Source organism: Scleropages formosus, chromosome 1 (assembly GCF_900964775.1).
Source record: "Scleropages formosus chromosome 1, fSclFor1.1, whole genome shotgun sequence".
NCBI lineage: Eukaryota > Metazoa > Chordata > Actinopteri > Osteoglossiformes > Osteoglossidae > Scleropages > Scleropages formosus.
In genome coordinates, this window is record NC_041806.1 from 43,748,715 (window position 1) to 43,774,486 (window position 25,772).

The 25,772-nt window shown below is 47.3% G+C and overlaps 3 protein-coding genes across 3 annotated transcripts; all 3 read right to left on the reverse strand.

The window, feature by feature from the left end:
* Positions 1 to 10,092: 10,092 nt before the first annotated feature.
* LOC114911045 (trace amine-associated receptor 1-like) lies at positions 10,093 to 11,100 on the reverse strand. The gene has a single exon (XM_029253981.1). It carries the CDS (start codon positions 11,098 to 11,100, stop codon positions 10,093 to 10,095), a length of 1,008 nt encoding a protein of 335 aa, XP_029109814.1.
* Positions 11,101 to 15,419: 4,319 nt separating this feature from the next.
* On the reverse strand, positions 15,420 to 21,170 carry LOC114911047 (trace amine-associated receptor 1-like). The gene is made up of 3 exons (XM_029254014.1): positions 21,161 to 21,170; positions 20,105 to 20,694; positions 15,420 to 15,476 (listed from the first exon to the last, which is right to left on the reverse strand). Exons 1-3 carry the CDS (start codon positions 21,168 to 21,170, stop codon positions 15,420 to 15,422), a joined length of 657 nt encoding a protein of 218 aa, XP_029109847.1.
* A 684-nt stretch (positions 21,171 to 21,854) lies between these two features.
* LOC114911052 (trace amine-associated receptor 1-like) lies at positions 21,855 to 22,874 on the reverse strand. The gene has a single exon (XM_029254062.1). It carries the CDS (start codon positions 22,872 to 22,874, stop codon positions 21,855 to 21,857), a length of 1,020 nt encoding a protein of 339 aa, XP_029109895.1.
* Between the last annotated feature and the right edge of the window lie 2,898 nt (positions 22,875 to 25,772).

Below are 25,772 nucleotides of genomic sequence, written 5' to 3' on the forward strand. Positions count from 1 at the left end.
GGTGGGCCTGGGGTTTGAGTCCTGCTTGGGGGTGCCTTGCGGCGGACTGGCGTCCCGTCCTGGGTGTGTCCCCTTCCCCCCTCTGGCCTTACGCCCTGAGTTGCCGGGTAGGCTCCGGTTCCCCGCGATCCTGTATGGGACAAGCGGTTCAGAAAGTGTGTGTGTGTGGTCGTTATACGGGCCAGGTCAGTCGAGGTGCAAACGGGGTTCCAGGACAATCCGAGATCAAGGTCGAAGGACAAGCGGTGGTCAAACACAGGAAGCAAGGCAACGGGGTTCGAGGGTACAACGAAAGGACAGGAACAAGGAAGGGAGATCATGGGAAATGTAAATAGTTGAGCGTGAGCTACAGCGAGAATGTCTGCTGAACTAGGTTCCGCGTTGGGCGATGTTCGTCTGCGCCCTTTTGTGTCTCTCCCTGGGCTTAGTGTCAGGTGCTCCTCATTGAGACGATGGCATGGGCGTGGCACTCCCCCCCGGTCTGCGAGGGCCCGGTAGGCGGCCCCGGGTCCAAGGTGTGGGGCGATCAGGGTGGTTCCTATGGAAATCAGAGATCGGATCAGGGATGTCTTTTGCAGCCACCCAGCATTGTTCTTCTGTCCCGTAACCTTCCCAATCGACAAGATACTGAAGGTGTGCCACCCCTGCACCGGGAGTCTAGCAAGGCTCTCACTGCATAAGCAGGTGCACCTCCGTCCTGTAACGGGAGTGGGTCAGGTGAGGCAGGTGTGGGCTGGAGCAAAAAGGTGGCACCTGGCTTAAGGAAGGAGACGTGGAAGGTCGGGTGAACACGTAAGTGCAAAGTGAACTGAAGGCGATAAGATACGGGGGTCACTTTACGGAGGATCTTAAAAGGACAAAGGAATTTGGGGCTTAACTTCTTTGACATATAGGGACCATGGATACCCTGGGTGGACAACCATACCCGTTGGCCCGGTACAAAGGAGAGGTGTCTCCGATGGTGATCTTCTTGCTGTTTTACCTGGGCTTGACAGCGAAGAAGGTACTCCTTGACAGCTTGCCACACCTTTCCGCTATTAATGGTACCACACATCCACAGCGGGAAACTCACTTGACCGGGGGTGCCACTGGAACAAGGGCGGCTGGTATCCTAAAACACACTGGAAAGGGGAAAATCCTGTGGAGATATGAGTCAAAGTGTTGTGCGCATATTCAGCCCATGGGAGATACCTGACCCAGTGATGGGGATTTCCCATACAGTTACTGCATAAGAAGCATCCTACGTCTTGTTGTAACCCCTCTACCTGTCCGTTCGCCTTAGGATGGAAAGCGGAAGTTAAGCTTACAGTCACCCCCAATTTCTTCCAAAAGGCCTTCCAGAGACAGGAGGTGAATTGGGGCCCGCGCTCAGACACAATATCCTTGGGTATCCCAAAAAGGCGGAAGACATGTTGAAACAATAGTTCAGCAGTTTCCAGGGCGGTCAGGAGTTTTGGGAGAGGTATCAAACGACAACCCTTAGAGAATCTGTCTAGGAACGGTCATAATGGTGGTCTTACCTTCCGAAGCCAGGATATCTACCACAAAATCAATGGCGATGTGTGACCAAGGGCGGTTTGGAACTGGCAAGGGCACCAGTAATCCGGTGGGTTTCTGGCAGGAGGGCTTGGTCTGAGCGCAAGTCTGGCAGGCCTGGACATAATCTCGGACGTCATCAGGGATGGAAGGCCACCAGAATTGTTTTTGCAGCAGTGCCAGTGTCTTACCGTACCCCGGGTGTCCTACCTCGGGGTGGTCACGTGCCCACTGAAGGAGGGCGGTTCTCATCCCTGGGGGCACATAATGCCTTTCTAAGGGCTTGCCTGGAGGTTCAGGTTCGGAGGTCTGCGCTTGGACTATTGCGCAGGGCAGAACAGCCGGAAATGGCCAGGGTTCCCACAATAGAGGCACAGGCGTTCCTGGATCCGGCGTTGGCGTTCGACAGGGTTCAAGCGGCCAGGCCCCAGCTGCATGGATTCAGGCTCCTCTCGTGGGGGCCCCTTGTGCTCCTGGGAGGGCTTTGCCCACGGCTCCAGGTCCCAAGCAAGGTTGTCCAGTGTGACGGCCGTCTCGATAAAGGTGTCTAAGGTCCAATTCTCCCCCCAGAATATCATCTCCCTCCAGAGATGAGTGTTCAGACCTCTCGTAAAACACAGTAATAGTGCGTTGTCTCCCCAGCCACTGCGTGCTGCCAGGGTCCGGAATTCGTTGACGTAATCAACCACTGGTCGATCACCTTGACGGAGGTCCAGAATGCATTCCCCTGCATTCTGGTCCTGGAGTGGAAGCCCGAACACCGCCGTGAATTGTGTCTTAAACTCTTTGTACGTCTCCTGTGATCGGCAATCCCACACCGCTGTGGCCGAATCAAGCGCCCACCCTGTGAGAAGGGAGATGAGGTACGCTGCATCACACTGCATCAAGAAGCCCGTGCAATGAGAACGAGTGCCATCATACCTAGCAGGAGCTGCAAGGCAGAGCGATTGCTCGCAGGGGCATCGCCAGGGGTGGGGCGTTGAGTACTGCCAGTCCCCCCGGTGTCAGCATCCCCTGATCTTGCAAGGAAGTCACCAGCTCCGTAAATGTGGCTCCAAATTACCTAGGCGCGCTCCCTGCATGGCGAGTGCTCGCTGGAAGTGGTCCTGCTCCGCTGTGTCCAACGGGGAGGCGGAACCTTCTGCCATAGCATTTGTCTGAAGGAAGATGGCAGACACAATATGCAAAGCTCCCGACTTTTATTAGAGGGGAAATCCAGAAATCGTAGTCGCTGTACGGGGCAAGTCAGTCGAGGTGCAAACGAGGTTCCAGGACAATCCGAGATCAAGGTAAGTAGCTTAGAGCAAGCTAGAGAGGGAAGGTTTGCTGAACTAGGTTCCGCATTGGGCGTTGTTCATCTGCACCCTTTTATGCCTCTCCCTGGGCTGAGTGTCAGGTGCTCCTCGCTGAGACGATGGCGTGGGCGTGGCACACTTCAAATAGTAATTCCATTTGAGTTTTCATAAATTTTACTTTAGTCTGAAGTTCCCCAGTGTTTGGTAGAACATTTGATTTTGTATATACCCTTTTGGTAAAACTTGTTACCCACCTTGCACTACCCCCTTGAGCCTTTTACCCGTATTTGTTTAATTAATCTTCAAAAATCCATCTACTCCCTTGACTAAAAACCCTCCAGAACTTTTCGTATTACTTTATTAGAAACTATCTCCAAAGCGACACGCAGTGATTAAAAATTAGTATTTAGCTGACACCTATTTTTCTAAGGTGACTGCCACGCCCACACCTTCGGACCAACACGGAACACCTGTGACCCAACGCAGACCGCAGCATAAAAGGCTGCGTCGGACAACCAGCTGATGCGGAACCTTGATCTGCCTCCTCATTAGCGACCTTCTCCAGCCATTTCCTGTTCCTGAACGCCTTCCCCGAACCCGTCCCTTGTTCCCCCGATCTACTGCCTCCTTCGGATTATTGACCTCTTGCCTGCACACTGACCTCGCCTTTTGGATCCTCCCTGTTACGACGTTCGCACCTCGAAGACCCTTTGCCCGTCCTCTGACCTCCTCTCTTGGATTTCCCCGAAGACACCACGATTACCGCTCTGCACTTGGGTCCGCCGCTTCCCTCTGACGCGACCATGACAGAAGGTTCCGCCTGTTATACGGATCCAGCGGAGCTGAACCATCTCCAAGCGGAGTTGGACTCGCGTGAAGCACGCTTGGCAGGTATGGAACAGACGCTGCAGAACCTCATCGCCTCTTACAAGCAGGTGGTAAGCGTGCTGAATACGTCGCGTGCGCCCACACAACCCATTGAGAAACGCGCAGCCGGTCCTGCAGTGCCTGACTTGTCGAACGCCACTCCTTCTCCTTCACGCGGTTTCCACTTGTCTCCCCCGACCCGCTTTGACAGGACCCCAGCACAATGTGAAGGCTTCTTGCTTCTATGTGAGCTCGTTTTTTCCAGTATGCCCCCAGTTTACAGCACAGAACAAAGCCGGATCGCCTACGTTCTCTCTCTGCTCACGGGCAAAGCACTTGAGTGGGCGACAGCGGTCTGGACAAATGGCCTCCCCAGCACTTATGCGCAGTTCAAGAGCCGCTTCCTCGCCGTTTTCGGACTGGTTCAACCGGAGGAACAGCTAAGTGAAAGATTCCTGAATCTACAGCAAGGTAACCGACCCGTGGCAGATTACGCCCTAGAATTTCGTGTTCTCGCAGCACGCAGCGATTGGGGAGAGAAAGCCTTATTGGCTAGTTTTCGCCGTGGTCTAAACCCACTCATCCGTGGTGAAATGGTGTTCCGAGGAGAAAGATGGACCCTTGATCGGTTCATAGAAACCGCGGTAACCTTAGATAATCAGATCAGAACCCAGGGACCAGCCTCAGAACCGGCTACAGAAAGATGCGGTCCCAAACAGGAGGAAGCAAAGCCGATGCAGCTGGGGCTGGGGCGCCTGCCCCTCCCCGAACGACAGCGAAGACTACAAAATCGCCTCTGTCTTTACTGTGGTGACCCTAGTCACTTCCGTCTCCAGTGCCCGGTCCGCCCTGAGATCAAGGTGAGTGGCACCCTCTGTTGTAACCACCTCGCGGTACCTGTAATGTTATCCTGGGGAGCAGGACAGGTACAGACGCAAGCACTGGTGGATTCGGGAGCAGCAGGGTGCTTCATGGACATTGGGTTTGCTCGGTTTCATAGCATTCCCTCCAAACCCATTGGGGGGCGTCTTAAAGTGACCGCCCTAGATGACCAGCCCCTCGGTAAGGGTTTTGTGGACCACCAGACAGCCCCTGTAACTGTGAGAGTAGGTGTATGTCACCAGGAAATGTTGAGTTTTTATTTGATTTCGTCTCCGGAGTTGCCCCTGATTCTCGGGTTCCCTTGGCTCTCCAAGCATGACCCAGTGTTTCAGTGGAGTACTGCGGAGTTGGTGGCTTGGGGACCCCAATGTGAGAGAACCTGCTTGCAGCTACCCTGTCGAGCTACGTCTATAGAAGGCTCAGAATCGGCACTGCAGGTGCCAGTTCCTCCCGAGTATCAGGATCTAGCGGAGGTTTTTAGCAAGAAACGCGCATCCGAGCTCCCACCGCATCGCCCGTGGGACTGTGCAATCGATCTCTTGCCGGGTACCACGCCTCCGCGTAGTCGCATTTACCCGTTGTCCAGACCCGAACAATCCGCCCTCCAGACTTATATCACCGAAGCCTTAAAGACAGGAATTATTCGACCATCCATGTCCCCCGCGTCTGCCGGGTTTTTTTTCATCGAGAAAAAGGATGGGGGGTTACGTCCCTGTATTGACTATCGGGGGTTGAATAATATTTGTGTGAAATATCCACATCCTCTGCCCTTGATCTCAGCCGCGCTTGAGAACATTCAGCAGGCGCAATGGTTCACAAAGCTAGACCTGAGAAGTGCGTACAATCTAGTCCATATCCGGCAGGGTGATGAATGGAAGACTGCTTTCAGTACCACCCTGGGTCATTACGAATACCGGGTTATGCCTTTTGGGCTTGCGAACGCACCCAGTGTATTCCAGGCGTTTGTGAATCATGTGCTCGGGGACATGATCCACAAAGGTGTCCTGGTATATCTTGACGATATCCTGATTTATTCTGATACGTTGGCCAAGCATGTATTGACTGTCCGACAGGTGCTCCAGAGACTGTTGCAGAACAGATTATATGTGAAGTTGGAGAAATGTGAATTCCACAAGCAGAAGGTCTCCTTCTTGGGGTTCATACTTACCCGAGACGGCATTGCTATGGATCCGGGTAAGGTCCAGACCATCCAGCAATGGCCTCGCCCAACCACCACTAAGGCTCTCCAGCGATTTTTGGGGTTCTCCAATTTTTACCGCCGATTCATCAGGAACTTCAGCACGATCGTCGCACCATTGACAGCACTTACAGCGAGTAAAACCCCTCGTCTCCCGTGGAACCCAGAAGCCCAACGAGCCTTCGAGAACCTCAAATCCAAGTTCTCTACAGCCCCCATTCTGCATCAACCCGACCCTGAGTTGCCATTCGTGGTGGAGGTTGACGCCTCTGAGTCAGGGGTAGGCGCTGTCCTTTCTCAGAGGCAAGGTAAGCCCGTGAAATTATACCCTTGCGCATTCTTTTCCAGGAAACTGTCTGAGGCTGAACGAAATTACGACATAGGAAATAGAGAGCTCCTGGCAATTAAGTTAGCCCTAGAAGAGTGGAGGCATTGGCTAGAAGGGGCACAACACCCTTTTTTGGTATTCACGGATCATAAGAATTTACAATATCTGCAGACAGCCCGGCGCCTCAACGCGCGTCAGGCCAGGTGGGCGCTGTTCTTTTCTCGGTTCAGCTTTACTGTCACTTACAGACCAGGTCCCAAGAACATCAAAGCGGACGCCCTTTCCCGGCTGCATGACGAAACGCAGGAGGTAACGGAAGCGGACTACATCCTGCCCAGGTCCTGCTTTGTAGCACCCATTCAGTGGGACTTCACTCAGGACCTGGCCCAAGCCCAACAAGGGGACCCCGAACCACCAGGTAAACCTTCTGGAAAACAATATGTTCCACCAGGTCTGAGGACGACTCTCCTACAATGGGCCCATGACCATCCAGCGGCAGGGCACCCAGGGTTTGGGAAGACTCAGGCTAGGATCCAGCAGCTCTACTGGTGGCCGTCCCTCCGGGAGGACGTACAGGACTACATCCGGGCGTGTCCAGTCTGTGCTCAGTCCAAGGCTTCAAATCAGAGTCCAGCCGGGCTCCTGGAACCCCTGCCGGTACCCAACCGTCCCTGGACGCACCTAGCGTTAGATTTCTTAGTGGACCTCCCACTGTCAGATGGTAAGACCACCATCTTGACCGTGATCGATCGTTTTTCCAAGGGCTGTCGCTTGATTCCTTTGCCCAAGCTCCCCTCTGCCTTGGAGACAGTAGAGTTGCTGTTTCAGCATGTATTCCGGCTCTACGGTATACCCGAAGACATAGTGTCCGACAGGGGTCCTCAGTTCACATCGCGTGTGTGGAGGGCCTTTTGGAAGAAACTCGGGGTCACAGTGAGTATGACATCGGGGTATCACCCTCAAGCCAATGGGCAGGTTGAACGGCTACAGCAAGACATCGGTCGGTACCTCAGAAGCTATTGTCTTGAACACCCAACTCACTGGGTTCGATACCTTCCGTGGGCAGAGTACGCCCACAATACGCTCACCCATACCTCTACAGGTGTCTCTCCTTTTCAGTGCATCTTGGGGTACCAGCCACCATTGTTCCCATGGCAACCGGGGTCCAGCGATGTGCCGGCTGTGGACTCTTGGTACCGAACCAGCGGCGAGGTATGGGCAGCTGTCAGACGGCATCTCCAAGAATCACAAACCCGTATCAAGCATCAAGCCGATCGACATCGGCGGCACGTCTCCCTTGCACCCGGACAGAGGGTGTGGCTGTCAACCCGGGGTCTCCAAGGACCGTATATGTCTAAGAAACTCAGCCCAAGGTACATAGGACCCTTTAAGATTATCCGCAGAGTTACCTCGGTCTCTTATCGCCTGCAACTGCCCCAACACCTACGCACACACCCGACGTTCCACGTATCCTTCCTCAAACCCTTGGCCACCTCCCTACACCAGCCCGCAAGCACGCCTCCAGACCCAATTCTCCTGCCTGACAGTGGTGCACCAGCGTATGCGGTACGGGCGCTCCTGGATTCCCGCCGTCGTGGAGGGGTACTCCAGTATCTGGTGGATTGGGAAGGATACGGACCTGAGGAACGGTGCTGGGTAGCGGCACGAGACATCCTTGATCCAAGCCTCATTGCCGACTTCCACAGCAGTCATCCGGATCGGCCCGCACTTCGGCCTCGAGGTGGTCCCCCTGGTCGCCCTCGAGTGTTCGGGACCGATCCTTGGGGGGGGGGGTACTGCCACGCCCACACCTTCGGACCAACACGGAACACCTGTGACCCAACGCAGACCGCAGCATAAAAGGCTGCGTCGGACAACCAGCTGATGCGGAACCTTGATCTGCCTCCTCATTAGCGACCTTCTCCAGCCATTTCCTGTTCCTGAACGCCTTCCCCGAACCCGTCCCTTGTTCCCCCGATCTACTGCCTCCTTCGGATTATCGACCTCTTGCCTGCACACTGACCTCGCCTTTTGGATCCTCCCTGTTACGACGTTCGCACCTCAAAGACCCTTTGCCCGTCCTCTGACCTCCTCTCTTGGATTTCCCCGAAGACACCACGATTACTGCTCTGCACTTAGGTCTGCTGCTTCCCTCTGACGCGACCATGACAGTGACGTACACTGCTGGACACACTACAGTAAACTTCCTCCAATCATTTACCAATTTATAGAGCAGAGCAATGTAACACACTCACACTACAGGTAATTTTTGTTAACTGGGTCATGACAGTCCAGAGCCTGTCCTGAAATCACTAGATGCTGGACTAGGAGGGATACACCATAGATGGGATGCCAGTACATTGCAAGGCAGCCAGACACACACATTCACTCACTAAGGGCAAATTCCCGAAAGACACCCATACATATGTGTTGAAAACATGCACACTCCTCACAATCTGATCTGGACTGGATTGAGCAGTGGCAACCTTCAGAACAGCATTCAAATGACCATCTTTACTTTGAGAACAATACTGCAGCATCCTGTCTTGACCATGCAGTCTGTGTTTCTAACACCACTGCTCTATTGGTTTACACACTTACACACACACACACACACACACACACACACACATTTTCTGAACCGCTTGTCCCATACGGGGTCATGGGGAACCGGAGCCTACCCGGCAACTCAGGGAGTAAGGGACATACCCAGGACGGGACGCCAGTCCGCCGCAAGGCAAGCCTAAGCGGGACTCGAACCCCAGACCCACCAGAGAGGAGGACCCGGTCCAACCCACTGCACCACCGCACCACCACACCCCCCGTTATTGGTTTACATATTGTACGTATTCTATGGACATATGTATGGTACCGATCTAGATTCTGCCAGAGGCCATCGCACTCCACAGTGACTCCTTACACAGCCGGGGGGGTGACCATTCTATGCCTGAGTGGTATTGCAGTGCTTTGTGCCATCTCAATAGATCTCACTTATACACTTGCTTGGTTATCGACCTAAATGTCTGCATGCATGTTTGTGAATACGTATGTAGGGACAGTAAGGGCAGCTGGCAGCATAGTGCTTAGAACTGCTACCTTTGGGCACAGCTTTGAATCCCACCTCCAACTGTAGTACCCTTGTGCAAAGTATTTACTTTAAGCTGCTTCAGTAAAAATTACACAGCTGTATAAATGAGTGAATAATTGTAAGTTGCTTGTGGAGCTAAATTACTAAAAGTCTGCTGTATACTGAAGGGGGTGCGGTGGTGCAGCGGGTTTGGAAAAGGCCTGCTCTGAGGTGGGTCTGGGGTTTAAGTCCTGCTTGGGGTGCCTTGCGGCGGACTGGTGTCTCATCCGGGATGTGTCCCTCCCCCTTCAGCCTGGCACCCTGTCTTGCCAGATTAGGATCCGGCTCGCCGTGACCCCGCTTGGGCCAAGCGCCTGTAGACATTGTGTGTGTGTTGTATGCTGCTGCAACTAAACAGGATTTCCTACTGGGATTTATAAAGCCTCATTTATTTGTTCATTCATTATTCTGCATACTTTGTAGTGTTTAGTTAGCCACTGTCAGTATGTTTACTGCTGCATTTCATGTCATTCATTAGTTTGTAGGTGTTTCGAGAGGGACAATCAAAGTATTTTGCCTGCTTCACACTTTGTGGAGTACAAAACAAAGGTGCAAAGTGCAGCTTAAAAACAAATGTAATTCCTTGAGTCTTGTCACAATAGTGAAGTGAGAAGTGCTGATACTGAAGAGACCAGATTGTTCAACATAATGAAGACTTTATTAGTGCATTAGGCAGTATGAGGACACACCAGGGTGGATTAATGGTCATATTGCACTTTCATGAGAGTACTCCAGATAGCCGGATGAGTATCAGACATAAATGTGAACAAAGGAAAATGACAGAAAAAAGGGCATAAGATACGCACCTGTCCCGAACACTGCACGCAGCAAGAAATGTACCAAAGGAAAAAGCATGTTTTCACAACTGCACAGCTTTTGAATTCAATATTTTTTGAAAAGCACACTTGAACGGCTTTTGGAACCAACTGAAAAAGAAGGCATAAATAATGGGATTTATTCCAGAGTTCAAATAGGCAAGCCACATAAGACATTCAGTAAGTACTGGAGTGGAAACAGACATAATTGGATCATTAAGGGTGCACAGAAACGGGGTCCAACAGGTGAGGTAAACACCAACGACAATTCCCAGTGTCCTCGTGGCTTTGTGCTCTGCCTTGTTCACGGTTTTTCTGCTCTTTTTCAAGTTCACATTTGCACAAACTCTGCTTTGAATGGAATAGGCTTGTCTCCTTGCAACAAAGAAGATTTTAAGATAAAGGACAATAATAAAAAAGCACGGGATAAAGAACATAAGAAAAGAAAAAGCAATACTTGACTGTTTGCTTTGTAAGAAAATACAGCTTCCCTCACAATGAATTATTTCATTGTAGATGTGCTCAGTGTCCAAGGTGTTCAGCCTTAGAAATATTGTACCAAAGCCACATAGAAGAGACACAGTCCAATTTATTATGATCATGGTCCCCATGACACAGTTTGTGATTTTAATGTGGTAATGGAGAGGCTGACAGACAGCATAGTATCGATCGATGGAAATTAACAAAAGGCTTAAAATTGATGCATTGCATAGTGTGATATCTGTGCTAGAGTGTATTTTACAGAATATTTCGCCCAAATACCAGCACGTCTCCAGTGAGCGAACCATGCTAGGTGGCATTACAACTACCCCCAGAAGGAAGTCAGTCACAGCCAGTGAGAGAACGAGGTAGTTGGTAGGAGTGTGAAGCTGTTTGAATTGAGCTATAGTAATGATGACAAGAAGATTGCCAAAAACAGTGAGAAATACTATGGCTCCTAATACAAGATAGAAAGGAGCCCGTATCGTGATTGAATAATCATGTTTCGGACAAGATCTGTTTGAAGATTCATAACAGAAGTGTGTGTTGTTATAAGTCTGTGGTTGGTTCATATTTTCAGGTCATAAATGAAAAGGTTTTCCTGTAAAAAAAAACAAAATGTAAAGTTAAACATGCAATACACCATGATACTATTTAACAAAATTGTCATATGTAACTTTTGGGCATACACATAGTTTTGTTTAACAAAATTGTGACATAATATTTGTGAATACACCCATCCCTCACATTTATTCCATGAAATCACCCAGATAGGCAAATTGCAGAAGAGAGAAGATTGAATTAATGTTATTTTGTACAAAAAATCAGTTTCTGAATGAAAAATGTCACCTAAATTTATCAGCATACCAAAAAGTAATTTTTTTATGCATGACAAAGAATATACCTAGATGTATTTGGGACACTCCGTCCTGGGTGTGTTCCCTCCCCCTCTGGCCTTCCGCCCTGTGTTGCCGGGTAGGCTCCGGTTCCCCGCGACCCTGTATGGGACGAGCGGTTCAGAAAATGTGTGTGTGTGTGTATTTGGGACAAAAGTATTCGTAATCTGGCTCAGAGAACTCATGTTTTAATGAAATTGAGTTTACAAGATCACTGCCTAGTGTCTTTTGATTTGATTTTAGGGACTGTCTTTTGTCACTGACAAATATTTCACTTAAGGACTAAAACCTTTCACATTTAGACACTGTATATCTTAGTCATATGATACAAATGTTGATGTTGTTGTACAAACATGGAATAAAATGACTGTTTAATAGACTAAAATCTCATTATTCAGAATAAAAAAACCTGTCATGTTAGAAAGGGTATGTATTTTCATAAGCCATTGAAAAAGTTTTTGATTTTACCTGTTACATAAGGGATGGATGGGTGCATCAAAATAAGTAACATTAACTAAGAAGTCCTGTTGTAGTTGTACATTTGTGCTCAGTAACAGTTCAATCTAATACCCAGTGTAATCTTTACATCTTACACTGAGTTTTCTTTAGTCAGTATCTCCAAAATCTGTGCACTCCAACAACAGAAGTTTTAGAAGCAGTAAAAGGTTGTAATAGGCAGTAGGGCCAATAAAATAAATATTAAGGTAAATTAAAATGTTTTGGTTATCAAATGGTTTGTGACTCTAAAATGGCTGTGCATTACATTTACATTTATATTAACATTTTTTAATTTAGTTCAAGCTTTTCTCCAAAGCAACTTACAATGTTAAGGTATTCCAGTGAATTGTATTGTCTGTTGTTTTTTGTCATTTTATATGTGAATTACTGTAGCTTTACACAAATATGAATTTACTCTTATGTGACTCATCCATTCACATTAACAGCATGAATATAATGTAAAGCTCACCAAAGGCAGATACACTGCACTAAAGTAATACAGCAGTAAATGTGTATATGCATCTTCTTGCTTTAAATTGCTGTTCTGTTTAATGCTAAGAATTAATGTTATGTTTAGGATCTTGTGAAGCTTACCTCAGTCTAAAGTTTTGCAGAAGCGTCCAGTAGCAAAGGATGGCTCTGTTATATACCTTTATGGTTTGACAAACCTGTTACCCATCCTGCCTTGCATTACCCTCTAGTGCCATGTTTTCCTCATTTGTTTAATTAATCCCCCCCTCCGCCACAAAAAAAAAAAACTCTTCCTTGACTAAAGCATTTGTTACAGTACAACTTGCTTCAAGTTAAAGACTCTGGGCTTGCATCTAGCCTTGTATGTGCAATTATCTCCATTATCTCCGTTATATAGTTGATATATTTTGGTCAGCAGTGAACTGATGTTCTGTCTTGCTCCCTCCATGTGTACAAATGTATTATTTTGTCCTACTATGAACTGATCCTTGACCAGGTAAGTTTTCTGCTTTGTTTCCTGTGCCAACGGGAACGAGCTTTTAGGTACTGTAACCCCTTGACAATAAACTAATTATTAAAATGGAACTTTTTCAAAGGCCCGTGACTGGACCTCAGGTGACTACATATCTGAATGACCAGACAGTTCAGTGCATCATAACACACACACACATTTTCAGAACCGCTCGTCCCATACAGGGTCACGGGGAACCGGAGCCTACCCGGCAACACAGGGCGTAAGGCCAGAGGGGGAGGGAACACACCCAGGACGGGACGCCAGTCCGTCGCAAGGCACCCCAAGCGGGACTTGAACCCCAGACCTACCGGACAGCAGGACTGTGGTCCAACCCACTGCGCCACCGCTGCATCATAACATTACTGTCAAAAGCGTATCAAATTTGTCCAGATATAAAAAAAGGAAAAATCTGCAATGAAGTGGCTTGTTCAAACCTAAACTATACAAAAATCACTTAATTTGTACTACCTTTTTATATTGGTATTATTATATCATTTTATGTTGGTATTAGGGGGGTGTGGTGGCGCAGTGGGTTGGACCACAGTCCTGCTCTCCGGTGGGTCTGCGGTTTGAGTCCCGCTTGGGGTGCTTTGCGACGGACTGGTGTCCTGTCCTGGGTGTGTCCCCTCCCCCTCCGGCCTTACGCCCTGTGTTACCGGATAGGCTCCGGTTCCCCGTATGGGACAAGCGGTTCTGAAAATGTGTGTGTGTATTGGTATTATTTTTTTAAATGAATAATGTGTAACATTTATGGAAAGATATACACACACACACACATTTTCAGAACCGCTTGTCCCATACGGGGGTCACGGGGAACCGGAGCCTACCCGGCAACACAGGGCGTAAGGCCAGAGGGGGAAGGGGACACACCCAGGACGGGACGCCAGTCTGCCGCAAGGCACCCCAAGCGGGACTCGAACCCCAGACCCACCAGAGAGCAGGACTGTGGCTCAACCCACTGCGCCACCGCACCCCCTTAGGAAAAATATAACAATGTCTTATTATACAGTGTAGCATTCATGCATGTTAATTGTTTATATGTCCTTTTGGTTAATAAAATTACAGTATAAGTGATTTGTGACTTACAACTGTTGACAATAATTTGTCATTTGCTGGCCTGTTCTACTTTTGTTTAATATCTACGCAATCATTAAAAGCTCGGCAATAAAGACCTACTTTGATTTAAATCCTGAAAAGTTATTTAGAGGTTACATTCTGAAAAGTTTTGGATGTTGCTGTAGAACTGGAAAAAGTAGTCAGAAACAATACACACGCACATTTTCTGAACCGCTTGTCCCATGCGGGGTCGCGGGGAACCGGAGCCTACCCGGCAACACAGGGCATAAGACTGGAGGGGGAGGGGACACACCCAGGACGGGACGCCAGTCCGTCGCAAGGCACCCCAAGCGGGATTCGAACTCCAGACCCACTGGAGAGCAGGAACCGGTCCAACCCACTGCGCCCCCCCCAAAAGCAATAGTCAGGTAAAAGTAGATTCTTATTGCTTGTATTTGTACAATTAAAACTTACAACCGCTAGGTTACTGGTCATTACCGCTAACTGTTACAGTACTGATTGCCCTATAATATGAAAAGCGTCACACAAACACAACCAAAATAACTAAGAATTGAAAAAGGCCATTCAGTTTAAATCCTTAAAATCGAAATAAAGCGAAAACTCCATATACTCACATTCTATAGATTTCCTTTACTCAGTCTTCCTTGTTTGGTAGCAATCTAACTGGGCAATGGTCCATCTAGAACACCAAAATCAGTAGCAAACGTAGCTACTATATAAGTAATATTTTGAAAGTTGACATTTAAGGTCTAATCAGAAAGCACACAAAGATTCTCACCTAATTAGTAGTTGAACTAATAGTTGTGGGGTCAGCTAACCCGATTACCTAATAGTTAACAATTATTTATAGATGTATTGCACATTTTGTATCGCTCTCTGAGATATACACTTTGGAGAACAGCATATGCTAAATTAATACACATTAGTACTTCAATTATACAGGAAGTGCAAAAACATACTGTAATGTTTTTTTTAGAGTGACTGCAGAGTTTGACACTGACAATAATATTCTTTTGCACACAAAGATAACCTTCTAACTGAGAAGTTGCTCAGATTTTATTGAATCCAGTTTTTCATAGTATACCTAGTGTCTGCTTCATTACCAAGAGACAAGAACCCTGTGGTAGTTTGGGGTCAACAGGAAATTCATTCAAAGTTAAGCTAATTTAGTGGGTTCCCACAGCGAGTTGACTATATTCTTTAGATTATACACTGTCACAGCCGCCGGACCATCAGTGCCACCTGCGGCTCGTTAAGAGATGGCAGGACAAAAGGGTGCCCCGGAAGCCCTTCAATGCGGCACCTCTTCGTCTCTTCGTGCCTTCGTGCCTTGTCTTTCCGGATTGTTGATCTTTCTCCTTGCTTTCCCGTCAACAGTTTTGATTACTTCCGTCGATGACATTCGTTCCTCACCTGACCCTCGCCTGCCCTCTGACTACTCTTTCGTCCTATCCCTTTGAGCACTGCACTTGAGTCGGTCACCCTTCTTCGTCTGACACCATGACAATACACAAACACATAGCACATCAACTCAGCTCTCTCTTGTATTTCTGTTATCAGTGTGCTGTGTTTGTGTTTCATTAATACTGTACTTTTTCAGACACTTTTCTCCAAAGAGTCTACAGTGCCTATTATGAAATATTTAGATGATACCTTTGTCAAAGGCAACTTACAACGTCAACACACAACCTTAAGCTTCCTACAATCATTGACCCATCCATATACCAGAGCATTGCACACTACGAGCAATTTAGTGACTAATTCATACACAAATCACAAAATATTTTGAAAGACTTGTCTATTGAAAAATAGTATATGTTTGACGCTCAGCTGCAGCTGTGCTGCTGAATATTCCAGTAAAAATTAAATTGTGGAAGTAAATTTTATTTTATTAGTATCATCCACCCCTCCTTGAACCGCCACCTTACCATGGTGGAGGGGTTTGAGTGCCTGAATGATTCTGGGAGCTATGCTGCCTGGGGCTATATGCCCCTGGTAGGGTCTCACATGGCAAACAGGTCCTGGATGACAGACGAGACAAAGTGCGGTTCAAAAGCCCCTTATGATGACAATTAAACCAAGGCTTTCGTTTACCCCGCCCGGTATGTGGTCACTGGTGCCCCACCCTGAAGCCAGGCATGGGGGGGGGGGGCTCGCATACGAGCGCCTCGTGGCCAGGTCTATGCCCACGGGCCCTGGCTGGGCTCAGCCCTAAGCCATGACGTGGAGCTGCTCTTCAGTGGGCTCACCACCTGCCGGAGAGACCGTAAGGGGCCGGTGCGTTGTGATTTGGGCGGTGGTCGGGGCCGAGTGCCTGGCCGACCCAAACCTCAAGTCTGGTTTTTGGGACTTGGAATGTCACCTCACTGGGGGGGAAGGTGCCTGAGCTGGTGCGGGAGGTTGAGAGATACCGTCTCGATATAGTCGGGCTCACTTCCACTCACAGCCTGGGTTCTGGAACCACTCTTCTCGACCAAGGGTGGACTCTCCACTATTCTGGAGTTGCCCAGGGTGAGAGGCAGCGGGCGGGTGTGGGCTTATTAATTGCCCCCCAGTTCAGCCGCCATGTGTTGGAGTCTACCCCGGTGAATGAAAGGGTCATCTCCCTGTGCCTTCGGGTCAGGGAACGGTCTCTCACCGTTGTTTGTGCTTATGCGCCTAGCGGCAGTGTAGAGTACCCGGCCTTTTTGGAGTCCCTGGGGAACGTGCTGGAAAGCGCTCCCACTGGGGACTCTTGTCGTTCTACTGGGGGACTTTAACGCCCACGTGGGCAGCGACAGTGACACCTGGAGGGGCGTGATTGGGAGGAACGGCCTCCCTGATCTGAACCCGAGCGGTGAGTTGTTATTGGATTTCTGTGCTAGTCATGGTTTGTCCATAACGAACACCATGTTCATGCATAAGGGTGTCCATCAGTGCACTTGGCACCAGGACACCCTAGGTCGGAGGTTGATGATCGACTTTGTAGTCGTTCCTTCTGACCTTTGGCCATATGTCTTGGACACTCGGGTGAAGAGAGGGGCTGAGCTGTCAACTGATCACCACCTGGTGGTGAGTTGGATTCAATGGCGGGGGAAAAAGCTGGACAGACCTGGCAGGCCCAAACGCATAGTGAGGGTCTGTTGGGAACGTTTGGCGGAGGCCCCTGTCAGAGAGGTCTTCAACTCCCACCTCCGACAGAGCTTCAACCAGGTCCCGAGGGAGATGGGGGACATTGAGTCTGAATGGACTATGTTCCACACCTCCATTGTCGGGGCGGCGGTTCGGCACTGCGGCCATAAGGTCTCCGGCGCCTGTCGCGGCGGCAATCCCCGAACACGGTGGTGGACACCGCAGGTAAGGGATGCCGTCAAGCTGAAGAAGGAGTTCTATCGGGCCTGGCTGGCTCATGGGACTCCTGAAGCAGCTGACGGGTACCAACGGGCCAGACGGAACGTGGCTCTGGCAGTCGCCGTGGCAAAAACTCAGGCTTGGGAGGAGTTCGGTGAGGCCATGGAGGAAGACTTTCGGTCGGCCTCGAAGAGATTCTGGCAAACCGTCCGGCGACTCAGAAGGGGGAAGCGGTGTTCCACAAACACTGTTTACAGTGGAAGTGGTGTGCTGCTGACCTCAACTGAGGATGTCGTCGGGCGGTGGAAGGAGTACTTTGAGGATCTCCTCAATCCCTCCGACATGCCTTCTGCAGAGGAAGCTGAGGCTGGGGACTTGGAGGGGGACTAGTTCATTACCCTGGCTGAAGTTGCTGAGGTAGTCAAAAAACTCCTCGGTGGCAAGGCTCCGGGGGTGGATGAGATCCGCCCCGAGTTTCTCAAGTCTCTGGATGTTGTGGGGCTGTCTTGGCTGACACACCTCTGCAGCATTGCGTGGAGCTCGGGAACGGTGCCTCTGGACTGGCAGACCGGGGTGGTGGTCCCTCTTTTTAAGAAGGGGGCCCGGAGATTGTGTTCCAACTACAGGGGGATCACACTCCTTAGCCTCCCTGGGAAAGTCTATGCCAGGGTACTGGAGAGGAGAATCCGACCGATAGTCGAACCTCGGATTCAGGAGGAGCAATGCGGTTTTCGCCCTGGCCGTGGAACACTGGACCAGCTCTATACCCTCACTAGGGTGTTGGAGGGTTCATGGGAGTTTGCCCAACCAGTCCATATGTGTTTTGTGGACCTGGAGAAGGCATTCGACTGTGTCCCTCGTGGCATCCTGTAGGGGGTGCTTCGGGATTATGGGGTTCAGGGCTTGCTGCTACAGGCTGTTCGTTCCCTGTATGACCGGAGCAAGAGCTTGGTTCGCATTGCCGGCAGTAAGTCAGACCTGTTCCCGGTGCATGTTGGACTCCGCCAGGGCTGCCCTTTGTCACCGATTCTGTTCATTATCTTCATGGACAGAATTTCTAGGCGCAGCCAGGGAACGGAGGGTATCTGTTTTGGTGGGTGCAGGATCTCGTCTCTGCTTTTTGCGGATGATGTGGTCCTGTTGGCTTCATCGAATCAAGACTTGCAGCATGCACTGGGGAGGTTTGCAGCCGAGTATGAAGCAGCGGGGATGAGAATCAGCACCTCCAAATCCGAGGCCATGGTTCTCAGTCGGAAAAAGGTGGATTGCCCCCTCCGGGTTAGGGGGGAGTTGCTCCCTCAAGTGGAGGAGTTTAAGTATCTCGGGGTCTTGTTCACGAGTGAGGGAAAAATGGAGCGGCAGGTTGATGGACGGATCGGTGAGGCGTCCGCAGTAATGCGGTCATTGTACTGGTCTGTTGTGGTGAAGAAGGAGCTGAGTCGTAAGGTGAAGCTCTCAATTTACCAGTCAATTTACGTTCCTACCCTCACCTCTGGTCATGAACTCGGCATCATGACCGAAACAATGAGATCGCGGATACATGCGGCAGAAATGAGTTTCCTCCGCAGGGTGGCTGGGCGCACCCTTAGGGATAGGGTGAGGAGCTCAGTCACCCGGGAGGAGCTCGGAGTAGAACCGCTGCTCCTCCGCATCGAGAGGAGCCAGTTGAGGTGGCTCGGGCATTGGTTCCGGATGCCTCCTGGACGCCTCCCTGGTGAGGTGTTCCGGGCATGTCCCACTGGGAAAAGGCCTCGGGGCAGACCCAGGACACGTTGGAGAGACTACGTCTCCCGGCTGGCCTGGAACGCCTTGGGGTTTCCCCAGAGGAACTGGAGGAGGTGTGCGGGGAGAGGGAAGTCTGGAGGACTCTGCTTGGACTGCTGCCCCCGCGACCCGGCCCCGGATAGCGGAGGAAGATGGAATGGAATGGAATGGAATGGAATAGTATCATCCATCCATCCATCCATTAACTACTTGTTCTGGTCAGGGTTGCGGTGGTATAGAGCCTATACCAGAATTTCGGGGAGCAAGGCCCAGGAAGGGAAAACCCTGAATGAGTTGTCAGTCCATCGCATGATAGCTAATTAGTATTGATTTGATTCTTAAAGTAAGGTTTTAACTTCAAAAAATCATGAACCGAAATTTTAGATGTACTTCTTTCAAAATGTATTGTCCTGGTTAATATTTATTCATAATATAAACTAATAACTTCAAGTTGTGTTCTTGGAACTGCAGCACATTTTGTTTCCATATACTCTAAAAATCAAATTTTTTTTTTCAAAATGCTGTATTCACCCAAATGACAGTATCTGTCCTGTATGGCATTCTTATGAAACCTGGCTCACTCTGTAATACTGCACAAGTGCCAGTAGCAAAGGAAAACTCTGATATATACATATTTCTGATCAAACATAATCATTACCCATCATAATTTGTCACCTCCTTGAGCCATGTTTTTTCACTTTTGTTTAATTAAACCTCTGGAAAACAAAATTGTCCTTGACAATAGCCCACTTTTGAGAGCGAAAAAAATCACATGCTCAGGGTTTTAAAATAGGTATTTTGTATGGATTTTCATACACATACTAAGTGGAGAGGGGTTGTAGGGGTAGCACGGTGCGGTGTGCTGTGGTGGTGCAGCGGGTTTGACGGGGTCCTGCTCTCTGATGGGTCTGGGGTTCGAGTCCTGCTTGGGGTGCCTTGAGATGGACTGGTGTCCCGTCCTGTGGCTTTGGGTTCTGTCTTGTTCAATGATGTTTTGCTATTTTCCAAGTTCACATTTGCACAGACTCTCTTTTGAATGGAACTTGATTGTTTCCTTGCGATAAAGATGATTTTTAGATAGAGGACAATAATAAGAAGGGCTGGGAGAAAAAAAGATACAACAGAATAAAAAGTACTTGACATTCTGCTTTGTAACACAGTACAACTTCCCTCACAGAGAAAATTTTCCGTGTAAATTTCTGCTGTAGCCCAGGTGTTTAAGTCCGAAAATATCATCCCAAAACCTAACAAGGCAGACAGACTCCAACAGGTCAAGATCATGGTCATTGTGACATAGTTTGTGATCTTGCTATGGTAACGGAGTGGCTGACAGACAGCATAGTACCAATCAATTGAAATTAATGAAAGATTTAAAATTGATGTGTTACACAGTGTGATATCTGCACTGGTGTGGATTTTACAGAACAGGTTACCCAAATACCAGCAGGTCTCCAGTGAGCGAACCATGCTAGGTGGTATGATGACTGCCCCCAGGAGAAAGTCAGTGACAGCCAGGGAGAGGACAAGGTAGTTGGTGGGAGTGTGGAGCTGTTTGAAATGAGCTATAGTAATGATGACAAGAAGATTGCCAAAAACGGTGAGAATTATGACAGCCTCTAATACAACATAGAGAGGAGCTCTTACTGTAGCTGAATAGTCATGCTTTGCAAAGACTTGTTTGAGGATTCATAACAGAAGTGTGCGTTGTTATAGGTCCTGGACTGAGTTGTCATAATTTGTGGTCAGAATTTTAAAATGATAAATCTGTGAAAGGAAACAAATATATTAAAATTAGCATGCAATTCTCAATGTTTGTTCTTGGTTTTAAATTACATTATCATGTTATATTATCATAACTGGCATGCTACGTCAATTAATTCACTAATGAAAATATGAGTGGCTTTTACTGAAGTGCTGTGAAGAGGAAAACCCCCTTATAAAATATCTCTAAAAAAATCCACAATTAAGTCATTAAAAAGAAAAAGGTCCAACACAAGACTTCATATTGTGAACAGACTGATTTTTTTCCCTTTAATGCAATATTTCAGCATCTTTGAGTTCTCCAGCCTTGAACTGTATTACTTTCCCACATGATAATTTTTACATGAAGTTCAGTTTTATAGCCGTCATTTCCCTCGAAGAACAGTCTGTTATTTTCAGATAACTAGAACCAGTGAAGTTAGAAGACAGATTGAAGGAAAGAGATGAGAGAAAGCAAATTATTTAGTGTGTAATGGACCATTAACAGATTGAAATACTTTATTTTTGCAGTTGTAATTTTAAAAATATTTTATGAAAACTTCTACTGACTTGTCATGTATTAAATGGCCCTGGAACCCTTTTAAACTTTAGTGTTTTTGTTGCACATCCATACATATATCTGTTGTAGTGTCCACTTTGCACTGTTAATTTTGACTTACTTTGCAGAACTACTATGTACAGTACATATTGCCACATGAAAGGCTGATCAGTGTTGATGTGATTGTTCTTAATCTTACCTCAGTCTGAAGTGCTGCAGTAACCACAAAGTAAATCAAGTATCAAAGGGAGGCTCTTATATATTCTATGGTCAGATATATTTATATCAAAGGTGTTCATTATGCAGCACATTTCAGGCTGCAGATTTAAATTAAAAAGGCAGTAGGGTCTGTATTATGTGATCATGTTTAAGTTATCAAATACTTTGTGACTAAATATCATTTTCTTCCCTCCAGAAATATATCATATACAACGTCAGATACAGACACAAAACACTTGATGTGAAAATTACATATTTTTACATGGTAAATTGCAATGTTCCTTGAAATTGATATATTTTCTTTAAAAAAAAATTAAAGGGCTTTCTAAACCAACTGAAAGAGAAAGCATAAATTACAGGATTTATTGCTGAGTTGAAATAGGCAAGCCATATAAGCATCTCTGTAAAGATAGGAGATGTAATCACTACATCCGGACTGATCAAATTGCACAAAAACCAGGGAGCCCAACAAGCAAGATAAACACCAACAACAATTGCCAGTGTCCTTGTGGCTTTGTGTTCTCCCTTGTTCCTTGAGGGTTTATTCTTTTCTAAGTTCACATTTGCACACATTCTGCTTTGAATGGAACAGGCTTGTCTTCTTGCAATAACAAGAATTTTCAGATAGAGGACAATAATAACAAGGGCTGGGGTGAAGAATCCTAAAACAGATGATATGACACTTGACATTCTGCTTTGCAACACAGAACAACTTCCCTCACATTGAAAACTGTTTCTGTAAATATCTTCAGCATTCCTGGTGCTCATATTGAAAAGCATCATCCCGAACAAAATAAAAGCAGACAAACTCCAGAAGGTCAGGATCATGATAACTGTGACACAATTTGTGACCCTAGTGTGGTAATGGAGAGGCTGACAGACAGCATAGTATCGATCAATTGAAATTAATAAAAGGTTTAAAATGGATGCACAACACAGCATGACATCTGTGCTTGAGTGGATTCGACAGAACACATTTCCCAGATACCAGCAGGTCTCCAGTGAGCGAACCATGCTAGGTGGCATTACCATGGCTCCCAGAAGAAAGTCAGCTACAGCCAGAGAGAGGACGAGGAAGTTGGTGGGAGTGTGGAGCTGTTTCATTTGAGCTATAGTAATAATGACGAGAAGATTTCCAAATACTGTCATAATTATAACAGCCCCTAATAAGATATAGAGAGAAGCACGAACTGCAGTTGAATAAATATACTTAGGACATGATGTGTTTGAGGATTCAAAGCAGAAGTGTGTGTCACTGGTCTTGGATTGGTTGATCATATCTTTCACAAAATTAGAAACCGATAAACCTAAGAGAAGAAACAAGCATCCATTACCAAAGAGAATGTCTTACTGTCAGATCTGTTGATTTTAATAGCATTCTTCTGTTCCGGTGTTGACTGAAAAGTGCTCTGAGAAAACATTAGTTAGATGTTAGAAAAAAATTAGTTGAGTCAGAAAAGCATTACTAACTTCTAGCTGTGGTTCTTTTTTTAACACTACTAACTCCTACCTGTTGTTTTTTTTTTATTTTGTTTTTTTATAATTGCAAGCTGATGTCAATATGAACAGCAAAGAATCTGAGTAGAATGTGTTTTCTTTTAGTTTTCTTTTTCTTTCAATTAATTAGTCACAGTTGGAGTTAAACAATTTGTACATCATTTTAACTAAGAAAAAATAGGGATTTGTTAAATTTCCCCATAGTACAAATTAACGAATTAAGGTTGTTTTCTATTATATTCTGTGGCACTGAGCCTCCACATATGTTAGTTGCTCTCTTAAAAAGCCTGTTTGTCTTCAGTTTAATTTTATTTTTATGAACCTTACCTTACTCTTTAATCTTGCAGGAGTATCTTGTAGTAAAGGGAAACTGTTATATATATTTATAATCCCAAAAAAATATTACCCATAATACCCTGTGTCACCCTCTTGAGCTATACATTTTCCCATATGTTTAATTAAACCCATCAAGCAACAAATTGTTCCCTTGACTAAAGCAAGGTTTTTTTTTTCAGGAAATCTTTCTTTACATCACACAGTCCTGCAGAATCTGCAGAATAGCTTCTTGCTCCATCTCTTGTTGTCTAGCCACTTCTTGGGAAGTTTCTCTTCATGTTCACAGAGTATTACTGAAAATGTTTGTAAAATCTCCACACTTGGGTTCACTTTACACATGTGGTCTTGACACTATTTATTTAGCTAATATACACACACGCACACACACACAAACACACAAACATTTTCAGAACCGCTTGTCCCACACGGGGTCGCAGGGAACTGGAGCCTACCCGGTAACACAGGGCGTAAGGCCGGAAGGGGAGGGGGACACACCCAGGACGGGACGCCAGTCTGCCGCAAGGTACCCCAAGTGGGACTGGAACTCCAGACCCACCAGAGAGCAGGACTGCGGCCCAACCCACTGCGCCCCCTAGCAAATATACATTTACACCAATTCTAAGTAATAAATACACCTCAACAGCAAATTAGAATTTGTGGTTGGCCTTACTGTCATTGAAATGCAGTTATTGTTGCTTAGTTGGCTCTGTCACAATTTTCCGAGATTTAAACAGTAAATACTCCTTCGTTCTTTCATGCCATTTTCTTTTTTTCTAACATTCTGCTGTGGTGAATTGTGCTTCTGCGAGTGAAAGTGTACTGCTTTGCCGAAAAATACCGTGGCAATATCAAATTTTTGTATAGAAACAAACACTGATAAGCATAATTCTGTAGATCAACCACTGGACAATTTTTTTTTCTCTTATACATTTCTTTTAAACAATCTCATCTCATCTCATCTTCTGTCCTGCTTGTCCTAAACACTGATAAGCATAATTCTGTAAAAGAACCTCTGGACATTTCTTTTTTTCTCTTATATATTTGTTTTAAACAATGCAAACACACACACACACACACACACACACACACACACACACCTTCTGAAACGGCTTGTCCCATATGGGGTTGCAGGGAGCCAGAGCCTAATCTGGCAACACAGGGCAAAAGGCCGGAGGGGGAGGGGACACACCCAGGACGGGATGTCAGTCTATCTCAAGGCACTCCAAGTGGTACTCAAACCCCAGTCCCACCGGAGAGCAGGACCTGGTCCAACCCACTGCGCCACCCTTATAATGTAAATAATATTTCACAAAATATTCTGATGTAGGTTGTCAATTCACAGCATTGTAACTAGTTAAGTAACGCCTTTGTATCATTAGAGAACTGTGAAATTCACCTCAGTCAGATGTGCTGCAGAAGGTTCCAGTAACAAAAAATTTGTGGGGAAAAGATATTTTTTATATTCATACTTGAAGATGGAATATTTCAACTCCATTTTTTCACCACAGTTGTTATGTTCTTCAAATAGTCACTTAAGGGTCACATACACTTTGCCATGGCAGTTGTCTGAAGGAAGATGGCAGACACAATACGCAGAGCTCCAGACTTTTTTTAGAGGGGAAATCCAGAAATCGTAGTCGTTGTACGGGGCAGGTCAGTCGAGATGCAAACGGGGTTCCAGGACATTCCGAGATCGATGTCGAAGGACAAGCGGTGGTCAAACACAGGAAGCAAGGCAATGGGGTTCGAGGGTACAATGAAGGGACAGGAACAAGGAAGGGAGATCAGGGGAAAGGCAAATAGTTGAGTGCGAGCTACAGCGAGAATGTCTGCTGAACTAGGTGCCGCGTTGGGCGATGTTCGTCTGCGCCCTTTTATGCCTCTCCCTGGGCTGAGTGTCAGGTGCTCCTCGTTGAGATGATGGCGCGGGCGTGGCACTCCCCCCCGGTCTGCGAGGGCCCGGTAGGCGGCCCCGGGTCTGAGATGCGGGGCGATCAGGGTGGTTCCTATGGAAATCAGAGATCAGGTCAGGATCAAGGATATCTTTTGCAGCCACCCAGCATTGTTCTTCTGGCCCATAACCTTCCCAATCGACAAGATACTAAAGGTGTGCCACCCCTGCACCGGGAGTCTAGCAAGGCTTTCACTGCATAAGCAGGTGCACCTCCGTCCTGTAACGGGAGTGGGTCAGGTGAGGCAGGTGTGGGCTGGAGCAAAAAGGTGGCACCTGGCTTAAGGAAGGAGACGTGGAAGGTCGGGTGAACACGTAAGTGCAAAGTGAACTGAAGGCGATAAGATACGGGGGTCACTTTATGGAGGATCTTAATAGGACAAAGGAATTTG